The sequence below is a fragment of the Physcomitrium patens genome, chromosome 2 (assembly GCF_059467195.1).
Source record: "Physcomitrium patens ecotype Gransden chromosome 2, ASM5946719v1, whole genome shotgun sequence".
Taxonomy (NCBI): Eukaryota; Viridiplantae; Streptophyta; class Bryopsida; order Funariales; family Funariaceae; genus Physcomitrium; species Physcomitrium patens.
Genome location: NC_143411.1, coordinates 4,037,699 through 4,049,878, shown reverse-complemented (window position 1 = coordinate 4,049,878; position 12,180 = coordinate 4,037,699). Strand labels below are relative to the sequence as shown.

Sequence of the window (12,180 nt, the reverse complement as noted above, 5' to 3'; positions counted from 1 at the left end):
TTCTTAAAGCAAACAACAATTTCAATTAAAAACTATCAACTATTCTATACTTCTAGCATATCAAGGTTTTTCATCACTCTAAAGACATTGGAATATCTGAATTGAAATACACTTCTACTTGATATAATTTATAATTATAACTGTAACAGGCGGAAATTATCTGTGTGTTACTTCAATCAAACAAAAGTAACCAATAGTGTACATCAATGGTTATAATAATGTGCTTGATTACAACCTATTAATTCAATTGACATAAATTTAATTCTCACTCTTGTTTCAATATTTTCACCCACTTCTCAACAATTGTTACTTTCAATCTTGTTCTATCTAACTTCTTTACTAAATAGGTTGTATTATCAAGGATTGTTGGTGCCATATATAATCCAAACCAACATTTAGAAAACTTTCTCAAAATATTATGTTGGTTATCCAAATTATTGTCAAACAAAAATCCAATTACTTTCTTAAGTGTCATAGGTCTTGATTGATGTTGTTTATCAAATTAAGCCTTCTTTCCGAATCTTGTCTTTTTCAATCTTTCTAATGCTATTTGTACATCTTGTGGTCTTTACTTAAATTGTTAAATCCTAATGGCCAAAAATTGTTTTCTTAATAATCCATCTTCTCATAGAAGCACACTTTGAGTTCGCACATTTTTTTTTTTCATTTGCATGATAAGTTTTAGATATGACTAAAGCTCAATTGGGATATATCCTATTATTAAATAATTTTATTATCCTTCCATTATAAGTCTTTACAAATGCCTTCATAATTAGTAGATAGCCACAAACTTTTCTTGTATTCTTATTTGGATTGTAAGTAGTAGTCAATAAATACTTAACTCCATTTCTTTTAATGAATTCATAAGTTTCTTGCCCACCAAATTCTCTATGATCTACAATAACCTATTTTACACATTTATAGCAACAAATAACATCTTCAAGCAAAAACCTATAAATTCCTTCAATAGACTTTATTTGCAATTCTTTGCCTTTTACTCAATTTGGTGCATTATCATAAATCAGGCCAAACAACTAATTTTTTTATAATCCCATTAGAATAACAACCAAGTCAACAACTTGTTTAAAATAAGTAGCCAATAGATATGCTAGATACAAATAATCTTAATATTATATATTAGAATATATTTGATAAGTTGAATACAACTCTACAAATAAATACATATCTTGATACATATTTTTCTACCAATATTATTCCTTGAGTTTAGCAAAAGTGGCCCAAATTCTCTTATATATCATTTTTTTTAATTTCTTTTTACAAATTTTACATATTTTTGCAAGTTCAACTTAAAGCTCTAAGTTGATTGCAATTTTTTCTTATCATATGAAGTCTCATATTTGTTGCAATGATCATCTGACTCCTAAATAATGGTACCAAATAACTTAAAGGAGACAAGGTGCAAAAAGATTGCTTATTGAGAGTGCTTTGGTAATAAGTACCTAAATAATCAATTCAAGTCAAAACACCTCAAGTGCAAGCACTACTATTGTAGCATCTTGACTACATCAATTAATATGATGTACATTGCAATTTTGAATGCAAGTATGTACATTGCAATCTTGCATAAGAATCTTGCATAAGAATTTTCCTCTTTTGATAAATTACTGCAATAGAATGATAGCAGTAGTACTACTACCAACTAAAGCTCTACTATTTTGTCATTCTTTGGCAAAACATAGACCATCTTTACAAGCTAGTTGGGATTGAAAGTGTATCCAAGCTTCAACAATACTTAGAAGAAGATGTTTAATTATAGCTTTAGTTATGCTCTACACAAGATTGCGACTTAATTTGACTTATTTGATTATCTGACAGATGAAAGCTTCATCAAGTTATTTTTTCTATTGTGGACAATACACTCATCCATATCAATTAACTCATAACTAGTTAAAACAAAATGGGCCAAAAACTTGCTATAGTAATAATAATCATTGGCATAAATAGTGCCACAAACATGTTATCTAGAAGTATAATAACTATCATGGTAAACAATCCATAGCCAAGGTTTGTAAAATATCTTTGAGCCAATCTAAAAAGGAAGTTAAAACCAAGTTTTTTGAAAAGGTCTTTAATTGAATTGATTGGTTGTATGCCTTTGTCAACAAGTGGCTCTTAATAACATTCATTTTGGACTTGCTCAATAGAATACATGCTTTGCAATGCAATGTGCTTGACAACTATTTCAACTAGGTCTATGGGTGTAATTGACAATTATTTCAACTAGGTCTATAGGTGTAATGCATATTTGCTAAAAGAGTTTTAAAAAGACCTACTCAAATCCAATGCAAGTATGTTTGTCGGTCTCCGAGTGAGAGATCGAAACATGGCTACTGATATCCACATCCTCAACTTCAATCAAAAACATATCCCCTGGTGAAGAGATTAGCTTTGGCAATCGGATCAATAGTTCTGTATTCACAAACCGGATACTGACCAGTTGGGATCCACTTGCAGTTCTCTCCTGTGTCAATTCCCTGAAAAAATATCCAAACTTGCTGCCGATCTTGTAAAGTATCTCAATCCCAGCATGCCCTCACTTCGTCTCCACCGACTTTCATGTGTACAAAGAGCCATGTCAATACAGATCGCTCCAAAGGTTGACTACGAAGGTTCACCTTGGCTGCCATCACAAAGCCAACAAACTCAAACCTCTTCGTGCAATCAGGTAGTGTTTTACAGGAATTCTCTGTATATTGATAAAAGGTTCCACATCAGCCAGATGCTCGCTCCTGCATATCTTTCAGAAGCGGAAACATCACATTCCTCCCTGTGAAACACCAGTAATCCTCGATGTTCTGGGGCGCCAGTCTAGGTGGAGAGCAAAGAGGGAGTAGAAATTCTACTGGAGCTTGCCAGGGAAGGATGAATCGGCGTGGCAGATTGTTGGATCTTGCAGATTTCGCTTCCACAGAATTCTCCGTAATGCATGGTGTAGCACCACTTTTTCGCGCACTCGTCCGCCTCGAAACGAATTCTCGACCAACGATCAGCTTAAGCACCTTGCACCGTATACCCCTCTGCAAATTGGTTCACAAACATCCTTTCCTTCCGCCACCGCCACCACTAAGTATCATCACTAGGGTAAAGAAACCAACACACAAAAACTGCGAAACCCTCTGTAATCAACTAACAGAACGTTAAGGAGAAATGAACAGCATAACATCACAAAATAGGTGGACATTGAAACAAACTTCAACTTATGCAAAACAGATTGATCACCATCCGCGTCGTACTATTAAAACTTCTACGTGTTTTGATCACGACAAAGCAACAAAAATTCGAAGTTGCAATCCCAGTCAAAAACTTTTCTAAGCACGTCGATAGCATAGACCGTAATTAGAACTGTTTAATCGATGCTGGTAAATGGACTTCAAATTTTAAATAGGTCCCGAGTAGTGCATACATAACGAAAAATTGACTGCAGCTGGAATGGTAGCTTCCAAGAACGATACAAATACACCAGACATAAGATGAGAGGACTATGAGTTTTTACTGTATAATATTTTGGGAAAGAAAAGCATATTGATTGGTCAATCAATTCTGGTATTGACTGTGTTCGATCAAATAGATGGAGGTAGAAATAATGTATTTTCTACAACAAATTGTAATTTCTGAGGCATGAAAAGATAACAAAAATGAGCCACAGAAATATGAAGTAAAACGAGGAAGCCCACGCCCACTTGCGCGGTCCTCCCAGCTCTCCTTCGAAAATGAATCTCCGTCCAACGACGACAATTTGGCAGAGCACAAAGGTGACCAAGAAGAGCATGAGCGAAAACCCAATGCCGACAGAGGGAACTCTGAACTCTTCGTCCAACTGGAGCTTGTTGTAAAAGGATTGCAGCAGCCATGGAATCCCAGTGCCGACGTAAACGTTGATACAGTTGCTGTAAAGCAATCGTCATTAGCGTCTGATAAGACCTCAAGAAATCATTTAGAGACACTATGACAGTAAAGAATCTGCATACAAAAGCTGCCAAACCATTCACGTGGACGTGAGGTCAAGTCCTGAAGCATAAGAAAGAGTCAATAGATTTGAGAACATAAGAGGGAAATGAAAATGCTCGAGACCTTGCATTAATGTTGGCTATGGCTGAATCTGCTGTAGGAAGATGCTTGGCAGCAATTTTACTTGCAATTAGATCAGGCCAAGAAGTACCGACTGCCAGGATCGTCAAGGCCAAAACGTAATCCGAAACCCCTGTTTCCATGACATGAGCATTTTCATTAGGGCTTACTTCACACAATTAAATAGAACTACTTTTGGTTCTCTAATTATTCATTGTTGTTAAAAACTTCAGCATATCCTACAGATAAAATTTCATCTAGAGAACAAGTAGAGAGGAAGATTAAGGAAAGAGCTCCTTTTTTAAAATATTTACCTGTGACGCAACCAAATGAATTGGCCAGTTTGATCAGGAAACAGGAAATGACTGTAATGAAGGCCAGAGCACACATGAAAGCCGGCCATCCATTTAACAGCATCGGTGGTGGAAGAAAAGCAAAGAGAAACCTCCACGGTAATATGATTAGATGACCAACACAATCCACAGCTATCGGGGAATGATCCTTCCCACTCTCATCTACATGCTTCTCGATCTGGAGTGTCATTATGCAATTCTCTCATTAAGAAAACTTCAGCTAAGCGAAAGGTTCCAAGTAAATATTGAAAAATATATATACGTTTGTAAAGATGAAAACTATGGCGATATTCTTTACTGCCAGGTTTCTGAGAGTCGAATATTCGTAAGAGGATCTGGTAAGACTTACAAAAATGGCGTCAAGAAACTGCATCTTCCAGAGGGAACAAGCATTGGTCCGTCCAGAGGTATGTTCGTCAATTTCATTCGTCGATCGCAACTTAACCAATTCTTGATTGCTCTCTGAATTCTTGCTGCCTAAACATCATCATGAAAATGCTTTAGAGTAACTACCCATAATTAGATTCGACAGATCATCGTTCAGTTATGCTAGGCCTATAGTAAAATTGGGAATCACAAGATACAAGATCACAGTTGCGTAAAATGCACAAAGCTTACCACAAGTCAGTTGTTCACTTATGTCGTTTGCACCTATGACCTGCTGCCGTTCAAATGGCGAAATCCTATGATCATCAAATGTGACCCCATTTCTAATTTCTTTCATAGGTAGATATTGCAGATCTACGCGCTCCAAGTCAGATGTACTTTGCTCCGAGAAGACTCTGAACACGCACATACAAGTCCAAGTATATGTTTAAATTATTAGTGTAAATTATTAGATTAATATTAATGCTGCATTTTTGTTTTACTGACCAAAATGAGACCGGATCATGAGTATACAATCGATGGGTGGAGGCAAATAAACAGAATCTAATGCTTGAAAGCTCGCAAATACATAAGATTACAAAGTAGACTGAAGTTTACTCAAGATTGGAGAAAGAAGCTGACTGATCATGGATTTCGCCGTCGTAAATTGCCAGTGAAAAATACTTCCTAATGGGCTTCCATGAAACAATCATGCTTGGACAGCACAAGGTCTCCAAGCCTACGTCTTGGACGTAGGCATGCATCATAAGAATGGGAAACTGCAAAACTGTGCATACAGCTTCCCACGGCTCTACCACGTCGGGAGAAGACACCTGCGCACATAGCATGAACAAATAAATGAAAGAGAAAAAAACATGTGAAGCACTGCACAGCAAAGTCCATGTTTGTCTAACATAAATTATGAATCTGAATTTCACTAATTTGTGGTTCTCAAATTAATTCTTACGACTACTCAAATCCATGCTTAAGTATAATCAAAACTTGAGACCCCAGCTTGAAACGTACTAGACTTGTCCCTGCCATCTCAAGCTCACCTGCAGGATAATTGCAAGCCAGATATAAGCCCACATCGACCAAGTCAATTCAACAATCCATACTCCAATACTCCGGATGTGTTTGGTGGAGCCAGCTTTAGGAACAAGAACGCAGACGGCAAGAATAATGTAGAGATTGAATGCTGCAGAGCCAATAATTGTTCCTGGACCCAAGCCTGCAATCAATGTCTCAAGTCTCAGCCAATGATCATCACAGAAATTACATCCAAACCCCATCATAAGAAGCTACTGATTCATTGAAACAACTTATTTAAGTACACTTCAAAGCAGGAAAACAATATAAATTGCCCGGTACTTTACAAGCTGCAAAGTAACGAGGTTACGGTTACAAGACAGATACCCGCTTCAGTCTTCTGACCAAGCTGCTGGAAAGCATCAATTATAGCCAGCGAAATCTGAGGAGCGCTAGTCCCCAGTGCCAAGAGAGTAATATCTGCAATTACTAGATTCCATATCCTTTCATGAACTATTTCATCGCTGCCTATTTCGTAATTATGACGAACAACTTTACGAGTTTGGTGAACGATTTTCTCCATCGCCTGCATAGACATAAAGCAATAATAGATAGGATAAACAAACTTCACCTAAGAGTGGCAAATTTAGAGCAAGAATCAATCCAAAATGCCACCAGTTATTACGACTGCATTGAATAGTATGAGAAATCGACGAATGTAGGTGCATAGAGCTCCTTGCCTCCATGTAGAGGTTGGTGATCGTAGCCAACCCTACGAAGCAGTAAATAATGCAAAAAGCGTAGAGAACTGCGCGGCTTGAGTGCAGCCATGTCGGCTCTGCTTCAAACATAATGTGATTTGGGCATAATTCAGCAGTTGAAGTAGCTGATGCATGCACAACGTGAATAGTATTTTTTTCTGGCGAAGAAAATGCAGATACAAGAGCACTGCTTAAACCTGCATGAATTGAACAATTAAGGAGTTCCGTTGATATTGTTTGAGCTAGGATAGACCTACTAGGACAAACCAACAACACGAAAAAGGAAGTCATGTACGTTAGTAAAGCTCACAATAACATAGGTGGAAAGAAGAGAAGCTGCGAACCTGCCATAACAGAAGATGGAAGCATCCATAGAGGTGACTGAAATGCAGACCACTAATTCATTCCTATTTCCACCACCAGAATCTGCTTCTGCATTTTCAACCAAATGCATAGATCAGATAGATCTCAGACGATTGCTCTCTTCACACACTTGATTACAGGGTTTAAGGTTTAAGCGCTTTCACACAGCGAAACAGCCTCACAGTATCAGTTTAGAAGGATCTTGATTCTGCATCTACTGATTAAGAAGCAGCCAGCTATTATGTTCCTAAATACATAATAACATGCAACAAGTCAAGATGATTCGTGTGGTGGAATGGAAAGTTTTCTGAACTTGGATAGTTACGACAGCACTATCTTCAAAAACATAGAAGACGTATTATTAAATTGAGACATAAGCATCTTGAAGTGTTAAAATATGCAGATGAGCAATAAGAAGATAAAAATTACTACATGGTGAAGATCATTACTAATTAAGAGTGAACGGAAGTTCTCATTTTCCTTGTACACATCTAACCGTCCACCTACAAGAGCTACGCAAAGAGACTTGTGAGAAGGATACTACAAAAAGCATCGTACCACTCGCACATAGCAATTCGACTACTTCGAAGAGAGTCAGGGCACTCACACAACTGAATGCCTACAGGGAGACATTTAGGGTTCGGGGACCAAGTCGAGCCGCAGCAAGCCATATAATTAAGCGCATTGTAAGAGAATTTCTGCCATGTGCATTGATTGGAGCAACGAGTGCCTGTTGAGCTCAACCACAGAGAAGAAGAGTACAATGCTAATAATTGAAGACGGATTAACTAGATCAGAGTGAAGGGAAATCACAGGGGCGGAAAGGGCTGGGTAGTGTCCATATGATGAGGAATTGAAACGACTGCTCATGCGAGGCCACGACGTAGATTGCGTGGAAAGAAAAACCGCTGACAGTACGTGCATGGGAAAGAGAATCCAGCCAGCCAAAACGACAAATCCTCCTTCATCTCTTCAATCAATCAATCCTTCCATGCGACCACACTGTGAAAAAGAGACGGAATCAGAAGAAGTGCCTCGATTTTTCCAAATCACTCAGAACACGCCGCTACCTCCGCTCCTATTCTAACGACGTTCACAATCCTTCACCCTGGCTCCAATCCTACCACAGGAACATTCGATTGCTTGCATATCTCAGTTTCAGTCGCGGATGTCGGGTCTCGCCGCACTGGTCAGACCTGGCGGGGACAAAATGAGCGTTGAGACATGAGATCTCTGAGTTTTCGGCATCCACAGTCGGAGTATTCCAGGGGCTCCAAGTGCACCCCCGAAATGGAAGCCTGAGACGTGCTACACCGCGTCATGGAGGCTGGAAGATGGAGGGGGGGTCCGCTACAACCCGATCACCACCACCCAATGCTGCAGCAGCAGCATGCAGACTGCAAGAATAGAAAAGGAAACGGACCTGTTCCCCTCGCCAGTCTCGACGAAGCTGGCGACGAAGCTCGACGACGTTGCTGGTCGTCGTTCGTCAGCTTCCAATTCTCTCGTCGACAGCAACGGAAATGACCAGTCTGGAACAATAACGCGTGTGTAGTGTGTGGTATCAGTGATTAGGGTTCGTTTCTTGTGGATCTTTTAATTAAGTAATTATTCATATATATTTTTAATTTTTTACTTTTTTTACATTTTTGGTGTTTAATTTCTTGTGTGCACTACGATATTGTAATTGTGTGAATACTAATTGTACATTTTATCAAATGATTAACATAAAAAAAATAAAACTTAAATTCCATTTTCTTAAATATTTTTTATATTCATAAAATAATCCTTATTTTAAGTATTTTTCATCTCATAAAAATAGAGAAGTATGAGTATCAAGTATTGGTAGAGAGTTAGGAGTTATCAAAAAAGCAAGTGATTAAAATAAAAAAAAATTGTAACTTTTTAAGATTCTTAATGCATTGGAGAAAATAAATTAATAATCTTTACAAAATAAAAGAAAAATTATAACATTATATTTGAATTTACAAATAAAAAAAAATCTTTTTGAAATTTTTTATAAGACTATAAACCAAAAATGAAATATTTTTCAAAAGAAAAATAATCTAAATTATTTTTACTCTAATAGAGAAGAGAGCCGAAAAAATAACGCTAAAGAGTTTTGTGAAAGAAACAATTTTTGATCTTATTTTTAAAGATTACTATGAAAGTGTAAGACATTATAAGATGGTTTGGCTAGTATTAGAGTCTCATTACAGATAATTTTTTCATACAAATAAAATAATAGACTATAAAATTTACTGAACCACCACGTGGACACCACTAGAGCTATGCATCCCTATATACACATTATAAAATGAAGATTAAAAATATACAAACAAGTTTTGGGATAAAATTATAGTAAAAGATTCTTTAAATTAAATTAAAAGAATTTTCAAAAGTAAATTAAAGAATCATATAGATCTAATATAATTATTTTTTGAATTTAATTAAATAATATAATAAAATAAAATGTCATAAGCATTACATACAAATCTTTTATTGTAAATATATTATCTCTTTTTTAGTATAAATAAGATTTTTATTGAATGTATACATAGATATATGGCATACAATGGCTATTGGGTAAAAGAAAAAAAATGATTATATAATAAAAGAGATTAATTAAAAATATAGTAGCAAATTATTTTAGAAATATAGATAAAAATTAGGAAGTTAGTAAAAACAATTTAGTACTAATGTTGTCTTTTTATAAAAATGGCTTTTATTTACTTTGTAGGACCATAAACAAGAAAAAAACAAAGTAAATTAGCAATAATAAACACCATAGGTATCTTTGGATAAAAGTAAAAGTTAGCTTTCAACAAAAATCACCTTAAAAAAACCTTAGATTGATACTCAAAGATGATTAGTTGTAAACCAAGATCGAAATTGGATCTTAATGCATAAAATTGTTAGCCTATGGCTAATATATATATATATATATAGAAAACAATGTAAGAAAGCAAACTTAATAGGATTTTTTTAAGCATTGATTTTGAGCTACCTAAATAAATAACGACTTTGTAAAAGCTTTCCAAAGTTAGGTTTGCTTTGGATGACTCTGTTTTTTGTAGAATAAAAAAAGGATTATATTTTGGTGAGTTTAGTAAGTTTTATAGCAGGTCTACTAGTGAATTTTTTTAGGTTTGTGAACATAGTTGTGTCAAATTTGGATAGCAAAATTAAACTTAATTAAAGAATAAGATCCAAAGTTATTCAAATCCAAGTGAACTAGAAACTTGGAAATTGGATTTTAAAGGTCAATGAGGGTTTCTATGATCTTAAGCATATAGTCAATTAGATTGAAATAATTTTTATGTGTGCTAATGATTGACTTACTTTCCAAACTTTTGAGAGGTCTTGAGTGCTAATTTTTTTAAATTTATTTAATCTTTAAAATAATATAAATCGTAATAAAAATATTTATTTTGTTGCCATAAGTTTTTTAAAAAATATATGTTAGTATTCATATTACTATAAAATTGTATCAATAATTACAACTTAGTTTTGCCAAAGATTATTAAGGTTTTTATCATGGTATTAACTATTTTAATATTAATAACCTACAATTAACATAGGTCTAAGTATTATACACAGGGTAATTATAATTATGTTCAAATTTTGGCATTATATATAATTAAATATACAATAGGCTAAAAATATGGTATTTTAAAAATAAGAAATTATCAAAATAAAAATGATATAATATTAATGCAAAATGAGACTATAAAGATTGTTTTACAAAATAATCAATTTATTAACACAAACCACGATTAGAAAAATTAGAAATGTGATCAATTAAAATTTCAATTAAATTGATTTTCTTCATTTGGATTATGTTCTAGATAGATTCAATAATAGGATTCTTTGATATAACGTCTAGTAAAATATAATATTTGATTATAGATGATTAAATTCTATTAAAAAATTCCATAAAACTTGATAATAAAAGAAGAAAAAAATGAAAGAAAATAAAAAATAGCTTAGAAGATAATACTTTAATCATATTAAATGAAAAAATTATATGATTTATACATGATATGAAAAACTATATATGATTTATATATGATTTAAGATTTAAACTATATATATATATATATATATATATATATATATATATATACATGTATATTATGATTCTATTTTTTTTATATTGTATTATATTTATATTTTGTTATGAGCAATTTTAAATTTTATTAAAATCAAAGACCAAATATTTCTTAAACTTTTATGATATAATCATTACAATTTTTTATCAATATTTTTTTTCCAAGATTATATTTTAATTTTTTAAATAGATAATAGAATCATTAAAGTTTAAAGGAAAATATATTATATTCTTTTAGATAAATCTAAAATAATGAAACATATAGTTGTAGAATATTATTATATATATTGTAATTAATAATTAAATCGTTTTTAAATATTTAATAATTATTATTTTCAGTATATGAAAAAAAAATAGACATTGTGAAAGTATCCTTGAAGAATAGCAAATAATTGACCATCTTTACAATACAATGGCTCTAATTCTAAATACTAACTAGACATTTATCAACCAACAAACTTTGATTCTTGATTTTATAGTTTTTTCTTTTTTCTTTCTTTTGGTAATAAAATTGTCAACTTAAAACAAGGATTCAAAGCCTCTTCTTTTGTCAATTGCAATATAAAAATAATGGTTAAGATTAATGGCCTTATTGTCTTCTTTATCTAAAAATTATTCTAAATAAGGTGATCATGGCCACTAAGAATTAGTTTGCCAACCAAGTATTTTTGAAGATAAATATTTTGAATTAATTAACATTTCTTTTTTATCCAATTAAATATTTTAAAAAAGACCAAATCTCTTAAGTATTTCTACTAAATATGAGAGCCTAGTTTAAATGATGGAACCAAGTGTGAACTTTTTTCACCATTACAAAGAGACTAGAGGTGATTTTCTTTCATCCTTGGTGAGAATATCTAATAATAACTAATTTTTTAAAATAAATATTACTAATTTGTATGTTTTATTGACATCTCAATGGAAATTTAAATTTGAAATGCCAAGGATACAAATTCTTATTTTAACCACCTATACTAACCTTTATGGCACTTGTTTAATCCATAGAATGTACAACGTTTTATAGAAAAGAAGAGTTTCTCTCTTAATTGCTTACTTGTTGCTTCCAAAGATAATAGAAGAGTAGTAGGCATACCATATGTTGATAGAC

The 12,180-nt window shown here is 33.4% G+C and overlaps 1 protein-coding gene across 5 annotated transcripts; it reads right to left on the bottom strand.

Moving 5' to 3' along the window:
• Positions 1–3,492: 3,492 nt before the first annotated feature.
• LOC112279105 (magnesium/proton exchanger 2) lies at positions 3,493–8,351 on the bottom strand. 5 transcript variants are annotated; one of them, XM_024513230.3, is made up of 11 exons: positions 7,569–8,351; positions 6,943–7,030; positions 6,578–6,795; positions 6,225–6,423; positions 5,864–6,039; positions 5,427–5,641; positions 5,061–5,224; positions 4,792–4,919; positions 4,404–4,620; positions 4,093–4,222; positions 3,493–3,908 (listed from the first exon to the last, which is right to left on the bottom strand). In XM_024513230.3, exons 2-11 carry the CDS (start codon positions 6,965–6,967, stop codon positions 3,614–3,616), a joined length of 1,767 nt encoding a protein of 588 aa, XP_024368998.1. In that variant the 5' UTR covers positions 6,968–7,030; positions 7,569–8,351; the 3' UTR covers positions 3,493–3,613. The 5 variants fall into 5 exon arrangements, with proteins under 5 accessions (XP_024368998.1, XP_024368999.1, XP_024369000.1 ...); XM_024513231.3 differs by having other exon boundaries at positions 5,451–5,641; XM_024513232.3 differs by having other exon boundaries at positions 6,578–6,675; positions 7,569–8,244.
• Positions 8,352–12,180: the final 3,829 nt, after the last annotated feature.